This window comes from Ascaphus truei, chromosome 3, assembly GCF_040206685.1.
Source record: "Ascaphus truei isolate aAscTru1 chromosome 3, aAscTru1.hap1, whole genome shotgun sequence".
NCBI classification, from domain to species: Eukaryota; Metazoa; Chordata; class Amphibia; order Anura; family Ascaphidae; genus Ascaphus; species Ascaphus truei.
In genome coordinates, this window is record NC_134485.1 from 318,918,534 (window position 1) to 318,934,858 (window position 16,325).

The following is a 16,325-nucleotide window of genomic DNA, read 5'->3' on the forward strand; positions in this document are numbered from 1 at the left end:
AAATCCATTTAAATGACATAAATATATTTATTGTATTACATTATACTACAATTAGTCCATGTTAAGTGTGTGTGTGTGTGTAAATGTTCCTGAACCCCTTAACCAGTGTCTGGACGTCACCGCTTCACAATATCTAAAGCAGCAATCCCGCCTGGGATCTTACCTGATCCGCAGTCCCTCAATGTCCATGTACCCTCATTCCCGCAATGTTATACATTGGAGGGGATGTGTTCCCTACCTGTCTTCTGGGTTAAGGGGGTTCCGATGTCTTCCGTGTGAAGCTTGAGTCAGTTCTGGAAGAAAGCAGAATAGGTTATTTCAGTGTAGAATAGGGCAGTTAAGATATATAGGGTAAATAAGAGATCCAGAAACAGAGTGAGAGACAGACACAGGGAGAGAGTGAGAGAGAGGGGATGAGAGAGAGAGGGGGTGAGAGAGAGGGTGAGTGAGAGAGGGTGAGTGAGAGAGAGGGGGTGAGTGAGAGAGGGGGTGAGTGAGAGAGGGTGAGTGAGAGAGAGGGTGAGTGAGAGAGAGGGTGAGAGAGAGAGAGAGGGTGAGTGAGAGAGAGAGAGGGTGAGTGAGAGAGAGAGAGGGTGAGTGAGAGAGGGAGAGGGTAAGTGAAAGAGAGAGAGGGTGAGAGAGAGAGAGGGTGAGAGAGAGGGTGAGAGAGAGAGAGAGGGTGAGAGAGAGAGGGAGGGTGAGAGGGAGAGAGAGAGAGGGTGAGAGAGAGAGAGAGAGAGAGAGAGAGAGGGTGAGAGAGAGAGAGAGAGAGGGTGAGAGAGAGCGAGAGAGGGTGAGAGAGCGAGAGAGGGTGAGAGAGAGAGGGTGAGAGAGAGAGGGGGCGAGGGACAGGGGGCGAGAGACAGGGGGCGAGACACGGGGGGGTGATTGGGTGGGAGGACGGGGTGATTGGGTGGGGTGACGGGGTGATTGGGTGGGGTGATTGGGTGATTGGGGGGTGGGGTGATGTGACACTTCTGGTATCCTACACACACTCCCATGTACACACTCTCCCATGCACACACTCTCCTATACACACACTCTCCCACGCACACACACACACTCTCCCCCATATACACACACTCTCCCATATACACACACACACACACACACACACACACACTCCCATATACACACACACACAAACACACACCCATATACACACACACACACACACACACACACACACACACATATACACACACTCCCATATACACACACACATGACAGGGGGAAGAAAGGAAAGGCCGCGCGACCGAGCACCACCACCCACGGCCCCGCTCCCTCCCCCCGCTCCCATCTCCCGGCCTGCTCGGGCAGCCACGGGACCGTGGGGAAGCGGAGACCAAGGAGGTAAGGGGGGAACACCCCCGCTACCATCTCCAGCCCTGCGCGGGGATCGGGGAGAGAAGGGGGGGAACACCCCCACTACCATCACCCGCGGCACGAGTATCGGGAAGTGGCGCAGGACCGGGGAGAGAAGGGGGGGACACCCCCACTACCATCACCCCCCCCCCCACGGCGCGAGTATCGGGGGGGGGGGAGCGGGGAAACACCTTGGCTTGCAGGGAAGGAGCAGAGGGGCCGGAGGATTAGAGTACTTACTCTGCAACATATCTCCGGCCAGAAAGAATGGCCGCTCGTTGGGGACGGGCTCATATAGAGCCTGACCGCGCGCCCACAAAGCCTGGGAGCGCACGCCAATCAGCTGTCAGGTAGGGAGAGTTTTTTTTTTTCAGGCAGTGCGAGCAGGGAAAATTTTAGCGCGAGCAAGGAAATTTTAAAAAACAAACACGTGTGCTTGCTTGGGCCAATATTTACTCGCCCGGAGGTTAAATCCACTCGCCCTGGGCGTGTAAATGTATAGGATTGTCGAACACTGTATATTTATATAATATGTACTTGGTTCACGCTAACATAAGTCTGCAACTTATCACTATTGTAACCCCCGGCAATGGATTACTCTGCAATTATAATACAATAGCACATCTGACAAATACATTTTGAGTGGGACAATGCACAGAGTTACAGTAGCACGCTGATCTTCCAGAATGTTAATTATGCCATTCACCAAACATGAAATGCTGGTCTCATTGTCTTCTTTTGGATGTTACTCTCTTGCTGCTTTTAGTAATAATTATAGGCAAAGCTGTAAACAAAAAAAGTCTGGGCATTTTTTAAATCTCTGCTCTCTGATTGGTCAAAATTCTGGTAATTAATAGTCCGTAGTGCCTGGAATTGTTGGCACCTTGCTAAATCAGAGAGCAAGGACTTTATCTTCTGGGGGGCTGGTGCTTGGGGGGGGGCAGGTATGTTCCTGTTGGGCTGATGGGAGTAAGGTCTGATGGCCTGGGGGGAGGGTATAGATCTGGTGTGGCCTGGAGAAGCTGGTGGGTAGGTGGTCCATGGGTTGACTGGAGGCAGGCAGAGAGGGGGGTGGGGGAAGGAAACGTCCCGTTGGTAATTTTTGTTCTATTTTAATAATAAAAATGTAGCCTATAATGGTACCAATCCCTTCAGGACAGGACATTACCTGGCCATTAATGCCCGGGTGTGTTAAAGGCCTTTGGCTTCGCCTCAGGCCTTGAACACTTCCACCCTGGTCGTTAATGGCCAGGTAATGCCCCTTCCCGAGGGAATTATTACTTAAATAACGGCCCTTTAAAATGGCAGTCAATAGGGTGTGTTCAAAGGATGTCAATTTGTTAACCAAAATGTAAGCTTTAAGTGTTGATTTAACATTTGGATGTTTACCCTTTTGTTTATTTGCAGTCAAAACTTAGCATGGCCAAATGCAGAAGGAATGTCGAAAACTTTCTAGATGCATGTAGAAAAATGGGAGTACCAGAGGTAAGAGTCACCACGCATGGTGAGAAGTGCAGTAATGTATTTTTATTATACAAAATGCAATGTTATTTACACATTCACATTACTACATGAAATAAATTAATAATAATAATAATAAAATAACATCATTCAATAAGGACCATGGCTTAATGTAAACATTTTTGGAATCTTTCACAATGATAGCATCATTGCATATCATTATATATCAGCTATTTTACAATAACATATAAATTCATTGCCTCATAAGCATGGCATCTGCACCAAACCATGAGTTATTTAGATTTTTTTTTTACCAGACATTAGCAGAAAGTGAAATCTTGTCTTTACGTGCAAAACTAGATGAATATGAAGCAGAATTTCCCAATATAATTTGTTTCTAGAGCACACAGAACAGTTAATGAGATTTACTATATATTATTTTAAAAAAAGCGTTTCCATGTAATGAATGTGCCCATCATGTATGAAAACGTGTGCAAAATATGTTACGGTGCATACAAAGAAGCAAACAATATATTGTTTACGCAAGGGACTTGCCCATTTTCCTGTGTGTTGGGAAACCTCAGATCTTATTTGATCCCTGACTTTCTTTCATATTTAGGACATAGGCCTTATGTCAATCCCAAATATTTTTGAATTTCCTTAATGGACTAGCCACTACCACCTCTGTTGGAAGGCTATTTCAGGGATCCACCACCCTTTCCACAGAGAAGTACTTCCTCAGAAAGTGTCTTGGTTTACCTAGCCGGAGATGGTGAAGAATTTGATGTTTACCAATTTAATATGTACAAACACCGAACTCCTCCCTGACTGCTGACACTCTCCAGATTGCAGCTGGCACAACTAGTTGAGGCAAAATACTTGGGAAGTGCCTTAATACATGGGTGCTCAACTAAAATCCTCCTTCAGTGGTTTATTTTCCACAACCAAAATAAACACTAGGCACACTGTCCCTTTAAGGAAAGCAAACCATAAAATAAAACTCTACTCTCTTAGGAGGCTAACTATACAGTAGGTCCCTAGATATCCCCTGGGTAGCTAGCATACTTCCAGGATAAACAAGATTATGCAGTGGAAAAATATAAAGTTCTTAACTGTGTTTGGGGAGTTTTGTCCTTAGAGAGTCCATGTAATCCCTTCTAGATACTGCAACAGCAGCTTTAGTTTCCTCTGCAGGGTTGGAAGGCTGGTCACTATTAGACAGGGCTGTGCTCAGCAGGCTTGTCACTGCTTGTGGAAATCCTCTGTCTGGGGGAGCAGAGCCTCCGGTGTACTTCCTGGTTTGGGAAAAATCTCTCTACTTCCTGCTCTGGTCTGGCAACTTATGCTGCGCTTATAGTCTCCGCGATGCGACCGTGTGACGTCATCCGTCATCGTTGTAATAGCAATTCCTGCTTGTAGTGCAGGAGACAAGAGAGGGCGACCGGGGGCGTGGCAGTGGCGTGGCCATCAGCGATTCGCCCTCATTGGATGAACCGCTCTCGTGCCGCTGACGTCATGCGGGGATCGCCGAAAAAATCTAATTCTATTGACTGCAGCGATTTTTGTTGCTGTGTCGCGCCGTCGTGGTCGCGCCCAATATAGGTGCACATGACGGATTACATCAACTTGTTTTGACATGGCGGGTCGTCGCCGTCACTGTAGCCGGGACTATAAGAACAGCCTTATACAGCTGCTTGACAGCTGCCTTAACTCAGCCCTGATTGCCAGGTAGGTCTGACTGGGTTAAACCTCTGACTGCTGGGCTCAGCAATCAGAGATATGTTTCCCAGGAATAATGAGCAGCACATGGCTTCACCATGTCACAGTCAACCTTCTAATCAAAGTGGGTAAAGCTGTTGTAGGAGACCAAGGGGCGATGACTGGCCGGGGAGCTGAGGCTGGACGTGTGGGATGAAGGTCGGCCGTCTGGGTAGTCAGAAACTGCAGGGCCACCAGCCTATAGCTTCAGTGTAGCCGCATCCCCCAGGGCAGCCAATGCGACGTTGATCCGGCTGGCAGGACCTGAGGTTGAGTTCCCCGCGTTGGCTTCTTCTTCAGAGCTGGTAGCAGATACCTATGATTGCCGGGCTGGGGGCCTTCTCACTTGGCCCCTCTCCCAGGGCTGCTGGGATGGCCAGCGGCGGGAATCCTCGCCAGACAAGGTCCGCGACCAAATCCTTCTTGCTCTGGGACTTTGTCTCCAATTTCTGCTCTTCACAGAGGTTCTGAAATTGGTCATTGGTCCAGGCTTTGTAGTAAGATGCATAACTGGTTACTTGGGGGGGGGGGGGGTGTAAGGTGAGCTCTGACTGAACGGAGGGCCTGGAATGCTTTGTTCTGCGGTCTTGAGGTTCTCTAACTTGCCCACTACTATAGGAAAGCATGGTAGAGGGTCTAGCGATCAATCACAGTGCGGATGCTGCTCACGGACCAATCAGGGGTTGGGCTTAGAGAGTTAAAGAGCTTGTGGAGGAAAATACAAATGGGCCAATGGGAGAAGCGCCTAAAGAGGGACTCGGCACAGCTTCCCCTGGCTAACAGGATATCTCCCGCTGGCCTGGTGCCGCTATGACTGGGGAGGTAACCATTTGCCCCGCTTTTCGGGTGGATTTCTCCCCGGCCCTATATCCGCTTCTAGACACTTTCTCATTTGTCCCCTACATCTCTCCTCCCCCTCCAGACCCAGCAGCAGCCACTTTCTCTGGACATGCCGCTGCACAAAGGATTTCTCAGCCCTGCATGTCCAGAAATTTTGGCCCTGCTTTACTGTTACACAAATCACATTTTTATACTTTCAATAAATGTATACACACAGGAATAAAGAGTACACTTATACATGGGATGCAAGGGGCTACCGGGCATGTAAAGGCAGGGTAGCTCAGGGGTCTGGTGACCAGATGAGCCCCAGGGAAGGACAGGGCTGGGACCCTTTTCATCACTATCCCTAAGCCTATGAATACATGTTTTTTATACACACATGTGCCCCTAGTTTACAACTAGAAATGTAAAAAGAAATTCAGAAATCACATTTTCTGCTTGAAACTGCATTGTTAACATACACATAACGGGGTAAAATCAAAACAAAATAGTGTAACATCTCTGGCGGTACATTGTACGATATTGGCTTGAATTCTTTGCAAACAATTTGCAATTTTTTGTTCCAGTTTTTGGTCTTTTACCCCCATTTCTACAAAAGCCCTGTTTCAGAGTCCGGATTTCTGTCTTGCAAATTTTTGCTCAATTCCTGCAGCATTTAAGACTAATTTTGCAATTATTTAAGCCCACTTTAGGATACCTAGTTACTTTAAATCCATCCATGGGGCTCGGATTTGAACGAATCTGACGTCAGAAGTAAAACTGGTCCACTGAACGTGTTTATATCGAATTCGATATCTGGTCCAACATAAATCCAACATCGGATTGGATTCCGTTTGTGCAATCAGATTCCGTTAGTCTGATTGGATTCCATTTGTCGGATTGGATTCCATTTGCTGGATCGGATTCCAAATCCGACGGTCGGAATTTTAGTAATAGAAAAAAATATGTGAATCACCCTTTTTGAGACAGATCCGCTAAAATCTGCGGCTCAAAGGAACTGGTCAATCCGCGCCCGATTCGGATTTAGGCTGAAAATGTGCCCATCTCTATTTTGTACTACAGACATAGTGGCGTTCCTTTAACGGGTATCAACATAACATAGCATTGCTTTGCTTAGAGGTGAAGTCTAAGGCCTGGGATATGGTAGGCACAGGCGCCTGTAGGAGAAACGATCCGTGGCCTGTAGGATTCCTATGACGTGCATGATTAGGAGGGTGGCCATGACGTCACATGAGCGGTTCACCCTCATTGGCTGAACCGTGCAAGTGACTTGGCAGCCGCGCGGCAAAATAAATAAAATTTGTCTCGTGAAAAATTGGCCGCGCCACGCTCTTGTGCACGTGCGTGGTCACGCGCTTTATGCCTGTCCTCATGGAGGTACGGCCTTTTATTTGTGCCGCGTGCGGCGATGCACGGACTGTGGAAGCGACCTAAGCTTTAAAAATGATTTCACTTAACGGAGCCTTGTCATGCTCTCTACATACTATAGATGTTTTCTTTTCTAATGAGTTCATAGTGCCTAAGGCCTCGGTCCCGCTGCGCTCGGTGGTGCGGGCGGCCACACGCGAGTTCCCCACCAGCAGGGGAATCCTGAGGAGCCGGTCCCCCCTGGCTGCACAGCTTACTACACGCTGTGGCGCGTCAGCCGCTATGGGATACAAGAGAATGGTGATCCCTAGCGTTGACGCGTCACGTGGTGTGGCTGTGAGCCAATGGGGAGGGGAGGCTTCGGGAGGAGGAGAGGCTTCGGGAGCGGGGAGGAGTGTGGAGTGAAAGCAGCGTGAGTGCCTGTCTGTGTGTGTGTCTGAGTGCGTGCGTGCTTGTCTGTGTGTGTGCCTGAGTGCGTGAGTGCCTGCCTCTGTCTGTGTGTGTGTGTTGCTTTACTTACCTTCAATCAGCAGCCCGAGCCGTGGAGGGAGGGGGGGGGGAGTAGCGGGTCCCTCCGCTCAAGCCACGCCCCCCCTACCGCTCAAGCCTCCCCCTCCCGCCCACCTCCCGCTCCGGCTCCCGCTCCCTACAGACCGCATATCGCGGTCTGTGTATGTCAGCGCCCCGCCTGTCTGCAGTGCGGGCGCGCTGACTCTGGGAGCGGGGCCTTAGCCTTAATGTTGTGGTACATGTGCGCCGACGAGTATTCTAAAACTTGCCTTGGAAAATCTGGGGCTATCACCAACAAGACCCAGGTACATGCTGGGTACATGCTGCAACATTTCAGTGACATTTCTGCAGAAAGACTAATGGCCCATCGGATTAACACAGCAGGGGTCCCTGGCAGTCGCATTCAGTTTGACACAGCAGGGGTCCCTGGCAGTCCCATTCAGTTTGAATGGGATTGCCAGGGACCCCCACTGTGTTAATCCGATGGGCCATTAGTCTGTCTGCAGAAATGTCACTGAAATGTTGCAGCATGTACCCAGCATTTACCTGGGTCTTGTTGGTGATAGCCCAAGATAAGTTTTAGAATACTCGTCGGGCACCTGTACTGTGAATTTCAGAAGAGACTTGCATTGTTACATTTGTGGACAATTGGAACATGGGGTTATTTCAATTTTCTATCGGTCATCAGGTTGTGTGGAACTTCAGAGAGTTCTTGGTAGATATAGCGAGCAGAGCTGGTGTCAGAGGATTGGACTGTTAATGCTAACATTCTAAATAAAAGGCGTGGCCTTTAACATAGTGGCCAACCCTACTTGTTTAGGAAGAACTCTGCATCATTATTCACGGAAACGTACTGTGCATAATTTGTTCCTAATTTTGCCCTGAAAACAATTATTTTAACCTTATTGCAAGTCAGGGGAGCATAAAGGGGCCTAAATATCTACTGAAGTCCCCTAGATGCAAAACTGGGGTACAACCAGTGCAAAAACAGTACCATTGGAAGGTATAAGACATTTTCCTTTGCTAAATCTGTGGAATTTCTTTTGCATTGGTTTCACCCCAGTTTTAAAGCCTTTCATAGCAAATCTCCATGTAAAGAGTTTACTGATCAGTATGGTCATGGATACATTTTCAAAATGTTGTTAAAATAGGTGAGGAAATCCAAAAACCTCTGTTATTATTTTTTATTGATTACCCCATCCCCGTCATGTTGCACAGCATGTTTACAATGCAACTGTAACAGGTTTAGGTCTGCAGATCCCGAACAGGTTTATGATTAGGTCTGCAGTGCAGCAGTGACCGGGTTACGTTTCAGCTGGGAAAAGGTCTGGTTAACTGGTTAGGTCCCAGCTGCCTTGTTAAGAGGATTTAAAACCCCAGGCTGCTCACACATGCCTGGCTGTCTGAACCAGTGAGACACACTGCAACTGGAGGAAAACTGCTTGCTGTAAAGGTCTGTCGTTCCTATCATTTCTGTTTGCTATATAAAGACTCTGGACTTTTAACAGCCCTTTTTTGGAAAAGGGAAAAGCCCTGCACAGGACTTATCTTTCTATTTGTTTATGTTTGCTGAAAAGAAGCTGTATTATTTTTGTATGCCATATTTTTGAGGCTAAATAAACCAGCCAATTCAGAAACCCACGCGTGGTGTCATTGTCCCTGCTACAGCAACGTTGTCCATGAATTACTTCAGCATGAACACAAGTCACTGTTCTTATATTTACATGTCCTAAGAAAAGCTTTAACCAGACACATCACATACAACATAACACTGTGTGTCCTCCATATACGGAGGATGTTTTTTGTCACTTTTTTTTACACACCTTAACTTTTTAAACGTCTGGTTATACTCACAACCACAACCGGCTGAATATCCAGCAACCAACCGCGCACTGATGAGACCGAAAAGGTTGAAATACTGTAGCTGTCTCTGAGCAGGGTTACTGGCTGTGCACTTCTTACACCCTGCATGTGCTGAAAAGCTGTGTAATACGGCCGGCGTAAAGCATATATGGGTCCATGTTAAAATAGACTAGACGTAAAATAGACTAGACGTAAAGAGTGATGCACTGTGTGCTCATTTACATATAATTACCCAGAATCCCTAGCTGCAGTGGACGCACTGTATGCTAAGAGATAATGGGGAAAGACAGTGTTTCCGACCTGTCGGTGCTCACAAGTAGTATTTTTAGTTGCTGCTCTGTATATGAAAATTCATACACCCAGACATTTAAACAAATGGCTAAATGGAATAATACGCAGCTTTTAAACATTTGGGTTTAGCAGAAAACACCTTTTGTTCTTGGTCATTTTCCTGTTTTTTTTTTTTTTTTTTTTTTCATGCTCCCTCCTATTATATAATTTCCCTTTTTAATATTTCTATCTTTTGATACTCTTGTACTGAAAAGGCTTTGTCAACAGCGTATTAGAGATGGGCAAAACTTGGTGTGAGAAATTTTATTTATTTATAAAATGTTACAATACATTGAGAGTTACCTCTCGTTTTCAAGTACGTCCTGGGCCTTAAGTTAAGATGAGAAATAATACCTGGTTACAATACATAGTTACATAAGTTAACAAGTTAAACATTATATACAAATAAAATCAGAAATCAGAACCAACAAGAACCTAACATTCCAAAAACAAATATAAAACCAAAACGCTTTAGATTTTTAAAACCAAAACATTAATTAGAACCAAAACACCAGGCCACGAGCCCATTTCTACTGTGGCGTTACCAGTGGAGTTTAAAACGTAGGGTGTTTCTCATTATCACATTGAGTTTTAGGCAAAACTAGAACCAAAACACCTTTAGTGAATATCCAGTTGTTTATGCAATAATGTTAATAATATTTTTCAAAGATTTTGTATGTTTCAAGCAAATTGATTTCTGAACTTCATATGGAGATAATGTGGGGCAAGGGATTGATAGATCCCATTATAAGGAACTCTGTCCTGAAACCTCTCTACATATTTGTTTCCCTGTTCTGAGGCAGCGGTTGCTGCTCAGTAAAGTTGCAACAATGTTGCGATCCCTTGTGGGTTTTCTTGGCTTCAGCCAGTTGCCTTGGTAACCCCCCTGCCTTTTTACCAGGATGGACTGCTCCACCTCCCCTTTCCAGGTGGTATTGTCCCAGTACATTTTCCATCAGCACAGACCAGCATGCTGTCTTTTAGTACCAGCAGCCATCTTGAGCAGTCATCTCTCCTATCCTGGTAAAGTTACTGATTTTAACCTATCCGTATATCTTGCATTAGCTACTTCCCGCATAGGTCCCCTTCCCTTCTTATGCTCTCATGTCCCAGTGTTCCTCAGTACTTTCCCCCGCCCTTTTTATTTGTATGTTGTTGCCCCAAACACTTCAGCCAATAAGAAGGTTCCCTTGCTTGATATATGGGATTGAGTTAACCTGGCTGTCCCTATTCATCTATCAGGGTTTGCTTGGTCCAGAACAGTAAAAATCAACTCTACAGGAGACAGGCTGAGACAACTATGCAGATCCTGCATCTTTATACAGCTATACACAGCCCGCAGCTTTAAACAGCTATACAGAGCAAGCAGCTTTACACAGCTATACAGAGCTTGCAGCTTTAAAACAGTTTCACAGACACAGAAAAATAAAAGAAAAAGAAGTCAGCGCACAACTCTCATAGTATAGTATATAAAATATAATGTGGAAAATTCAAATGGTGGTAATAAATGCACGTACAACAAAGCAGGGCATGATTCGGGTTCATGTTACCACTACAGCAAGTCGCGGATCAGCATGTCGCCATCAACATCACACGGGTCCTCCCTCAGTGGAATAGCAGATTTTTACACGCTGGCACTCTGGCTCCTCACTCCACCGTGACGTTCGCTGGCGCTGTATTGGCACTCTCCCCCACCACAGGGACCTCCCGATGTCACTGGGAGGGTTCTTATTGGAACAATATGTGAACAGTCCCGTACTGGTGTTACCAGGCTTGCATGATCCAAACTTGAAGCTCTCTCTCTACTCCGACGCGCTGGCAGTGACGTCACCGAAAGTGCAGAGCTTCACTGTGCACATACATGGGCAGCTAATGCTTAAAGACGGTCCCGTCAGTAAGAACAACACATTACCCAGGAAAAACAACGACAGTTGCTTGCTGAAAAATCCTACGCGTTTCATAGAGCTTGTCTACTTTGTCAGGGATCCAGGTATCGATTGAGGGGAAAAACCCTACACCCAACCTGGAGTCCTGTCTACGGTCAACAGTCTCTATAACATACAAGGAAAGTCTCTTCCCAGAAAATTGTCCATCAAAACGCGGGACTGGGACACTCCATTGCCTCCAGGAAGGCGAAAAGAGTGGGAGACATGGAAGGATTCTTTGAAGACCCTTGAACAACTTCAGATTCCACACCCCTACTCGGCTACATCTCTTACCACCGCGTGCAACAAAGAGCTTTGCGTTTTTTCAGATGCTTCAACAAGGCCATAGCAGCTGTGGCCTACCTAAAGGCCACAGACATAGATGGAAGACACCATATCAGATTCATCCTTGGCAAGGCTAAGCTAGCACCACAGCCCGACCATACCATACCAAGGCTCGAGCTATGTGGTGCAGTGTTAGCAGTAGAGCTGGCAGAGCTCATTGAGAACTAAATGGACTGTAAACCAGATGCTATCAAGTTCTACACAGTCAGTAAAGTGGTGCTAGGCTACATATGCAATCAGAAAAGGAGATTCTATGTATATGTAGCCAACAGAGTAGAAAGGATCAGGAAGTCGACACAACCAGATCAGTGGCACCATGTGCCTACAGACCAGAATCCTGCAGACCATGCCACTAGATCTGTGTCTGCAGCGCATCTACAGAGCACGTTGTTGCTTACAGGACCAAAGTTTATAACACAACCCGATGAAACGCCATCAGCCTTAGTTGATGACTTAGAACTTGTAGATTCTGAAAAAGACACAGAGATATGTCCTCAAGTATCCCTTTTGCTCACGAACATAGCACCTAAAAAACACTTTCGGATCACATCGATTTCATCGCTTCTCAGTGGACAACTCTCCTGCGATCAATGTCACATCTCAGACACATAGCCATTTCTTTCCGCCAAACGCTTGGTGGTGAAGCAGCCAGCTGTCACGGCTGGCATCTCTGCAAGAGCTTGCACACAATTGATGAAATCACAGAGACAAAAAAAGACTGTTCTTCGATACGTTCAGAAAGAAATGTATGCAGAGGAGATTAGTTGCATCAATGGAAGAAGAGTATCTCTAAAAACAGTCCCCCTTGGAAGTTGAATCTTACCATCGATGAGGATGGCCTCATGAGAATATGAGGTTTCCTCAGTAAGCCCCAAATGTTCAGGGAGGAAAGCAATCCTCTCATTGTCCCTGGCCAACATCACATCGCCACTCTGTTGGTTCGTAACTACCACGAACAAGTCATGCATCAGGGACAACATTTCTCAGAAGGAGCTATCAGAGCAGCAGGGATATGGATCATTGGCACAAAAAGGTGCGTTGCTAGCGTTCTTCACAGGTGTGTTAGGTGCCGCATGTTGTGGGGGAAAAGATCAATGAATGGCAGACCTGCCACCCGACAGACTTAATACAGAAACCCCCTTCACCTGTGTAGGACTCATTATCTTTGGACCATTGGACGGTCATCTCAAAAAAAACAAGGGGTGGACACATGGACAGCAGGCGATGGGCAGTACTTTTCACTAGTATGACTACACGGGCCATACACATTGAGGTCATAGAATCTATGGGCGCATCAAGTTTCATAAATGCCCTCAGAAGATTTTTTTTGCTATCAGACGACTAGTTAAACAAATACATTTGGGCTGACAGAAGGAGAGCAGAGAAGCCTGCACACAGACACTGTCTTGAGCACAAATGCTGTCCTGAGATCAAGACACCCAGAGAACTATATTTCTCCACAACACAGAGGACCCAGGAAACTGCCAGAGACTTACACGGAAGGCCACCTGCTTAAGGTACCTACTGAGACTTTGGGGTGATAATCTGGTAATGGGAATATCCCTCCAGTCCTGCAGGGCCTGGGGAAGTAAGTTAGCCCTTACAAAGGGGGGGTTGTTATTTTGTTGTTTTTGTATGTTTTGCCTGGATAATGGAACAGGCTCAATAAAGCCAAGATATAATTTCACCCTAATCGGTCTCGATTAAATGTACCTCTGCACACATCTCTTACAGGTATCTACAGATACCAGACAGGGAGTGTCCTGGAACCTCACTACATATTGGTTTTCCTGTCTGAGGAAGCCATTGCTGCTCAGTATAGTTGCAACCCCTTGTGGGTTTTGTTGGCTTCAGCCAGTTGCTTTGGTAACCCCTCTGCCTTTTTACCAGGATGGACTGCTCCCCCTCCCCTTGCCAGGTGTTTTTTTCCCAGTACATTTTCCACCAGCACAGACCAGTATGCTGTGTTTTAGTACATTCAGCCATCTTGAGCAGACATCTCTCCTATCCTGGTAAAGTTACTGATTTTTACCTATCCCTATATCTTGCATTAGCCCAATTCCCTCATAGCTCCCCATCCCCTCCTTGCCCTCATGTCTAGTGTTCCCTCAGTACTTTCCCCCCTTTTTATTGATATATTTTTGCACCAAATAAACACTTTAGTAAGTAAGAAGGTTCCCTTGCTTGATTATATGGGATTGAGTTAAACTTCCTGTCCCTACTCCTCTATCGGGGTGTGCTCTGGCCAGAACAGAAACAGTGAACAAAAAAAGCCAAGCTAAGTATATTAATAGGCTACTTGATCTGAAGTTTAAGTTGTACTCATTATCATTATCACATAATTGTCAGATGACAAAGTTTTGAATATATTTTTTTCCAACAGCCCTATTGATTTGTCTATGAAAAAATGTTTTTGTGTTACAATCCAGATCCACTAGAGGGCATGACAATGCCATCAATGGAACAAGATGCCTGCAGAACGTAAAATATGGCATAATGTAAAACATTGAACAGTCACAATTACTTCTCATATAATACTATTTGTATTTTATAATGCTAATAATGTAAACAGTGTTGTGCATATAATTTTGGAGGCACAATAAGTCTCTGCCCCAAAGACCTCACAATTAAATTTTTAGTGCCTGAGCCAAAGGGAGATAAAGTGACATGTCATAAGGAAAGCTGACACTGGGGTCCAAACAAGGATCACCTACTTTAAAGGCAATGTTATCACTAACCCATTTCTCCAAATACAAGTACATGTTGTATCCAGACTACGCCCGCCGGGAAAGCAACGCGGTCCTACTGATCGTGAGGGATTCCCACTAGGGCAAAAAGGTGCTCAAAAACCTACACCGGCTAATGCCAACGTACTCTGTTAGGATGGTAGCATGACCAACGAGGACTACTATGGAGTGTCCACCCAAGAGCCATGCTCTTATATCTGGGTACCTCCCACCCAACCCCAATAGAACTATTAAACAGGGGGTTTAATATAGAATTGAACAATACACAAAATATTATATGCAAATTGGCAGCAGCAAATAAAAGGGGAGGGTAGTGAAAGCGTCTTATAACTTACAAGAGTTTAGCGTGGGTGCGGATAGGGTTCTTTGGACTGGCGCAGAGATGGAGGAAACTGCCAAGGCAAATGTCTTACAAAGAGTTCATAGCAAGATAAATCGCTTCCCCAGGTGAATCTGATTCCAAGGGCAGTGTGGGCTCCTTCAAGGGATTCTTGCCCCATTAAGAGTCTATGGGTTGAAGCTGCACCAATCACGGAGCTTGAAGGAGATAATCAGAGCAAGCAATTTCAGGGTGACATCATAGCCCCGCCCCCTGGCCAATCAGATTCAAGGGATGGGGCTTATAGCCAATGAAAAGGCCAGGTTTGCAAACACAGAATGAATGGTGGAGGCAGGTGTGTCCTGGACGAATGACCCCGACATGTCTCCTTTCCTTTTCCGCGCTGAATCGTTGCCATGGCCATCCCCTGCCTCCTCCATCCCGCTGCTGAAGTGGGGTAGGGGAGCAGGGAGACTATTGGCGGTGTGCTGGGGGTTGTGGGAGGGAGAGCGGCATCTTGTGGGCCAACCTGGGTGGCCCACTCCTTTTCTTCGCTGCACGCCCTTCCCACTCCCCCTCCTCTCCGCATGCCGAGCGGAACAGGGGAAACAAAATGAGGGCACCAGCGGTGACCAGGAAGTAGAAGCAGACCGCCGACAGCGTGAGTGCAGGGAAGGTAGGAGGTACAGGGGTGGAGGGTGGGGGCAGAGCTGAGCTCATGGAGGGTGGCAGGGAGGCAGCCTCTATCACACATGTTAACATGTATTAAGGTTTTTTCATGAAACTGCGATAGTGCAAGTCAGTGGAAGTTTCCGTGCAATAGTGGTCCGATCAGCATTTTTATTTTTTATTACTGATGAACTGGAATACATTTGAGCGGTATTAAAAATGCACATTTGTTCAGTTTAGTGTTAGGACCTGCAAATTTGGTTATGCCTTGACGTTGACTTGCAGGCTTATAACGCTTTGGCCAAAGGGTTAACTAAATTACCCTTATTCATGAGAATATTATTATTGAAGTATTTAACTATATACTAATTACTATATATTTTGTCAAATTGTATGTAGCATTGGGCTTTTCTGTCTTTTGTTGTATACATTTGTAAATTAACCATATTTGTACTATAAATTACATAAAAAAAAAAAAATCTATCTATATATATATATATATATTCCAAATTAAACTTTCAAATATCACACACATATATTTTTTCATTTATAACACCAGAAGTTAAACATGCCAAGTATATATATACATATATATACACATATATAAGTACAGTATATGTACCTAACAAATACACCAATCATGTGCTCCTTGTCTATGAACAAAAGAGTCATTTAGTTGCATCTTTTCATTAAAAAAAATTATTCAAGCCTGCTAACCCCATCAAGGTAAACTCTATTTCATCAGGTACCTATACAAAATCTATATTATTTCTTATTGTCCTATGGACTGAATTTAGTGAAATGTGTGAAAGTGCCCAAAAGGTT

The 16,325-nt window shown here is 45.7% G+C and overlaps 1 protein-coding gene across 4 annotated transcripts in view; it reads left to right on the forward strand.

The window, feature by feature from the left end:
• The window catches only part of LRCH1 (leucine rich repeats and calponin homology domain containing 1), a 238,537-nt gene that overhangs the window by 192,863 nt on the left and 29,349 nt on the right, over window positions 1-16,325 (forward strand). For all 4 annotated transcript variants that reach the window (XM_075591142.1, XM_075591145.1, XM_075591144.1 and 1 more), the window contains one exon: window positions 2,773-2,850. In XM_075591142.1, coding sequence (XP_075447257.1) covers window positions 2,773-2,850 — 78 coding nt within the window. The remainder of the gene's footprint in view (window positions 1-2,772; window positions 2,851-16,325) is intronic.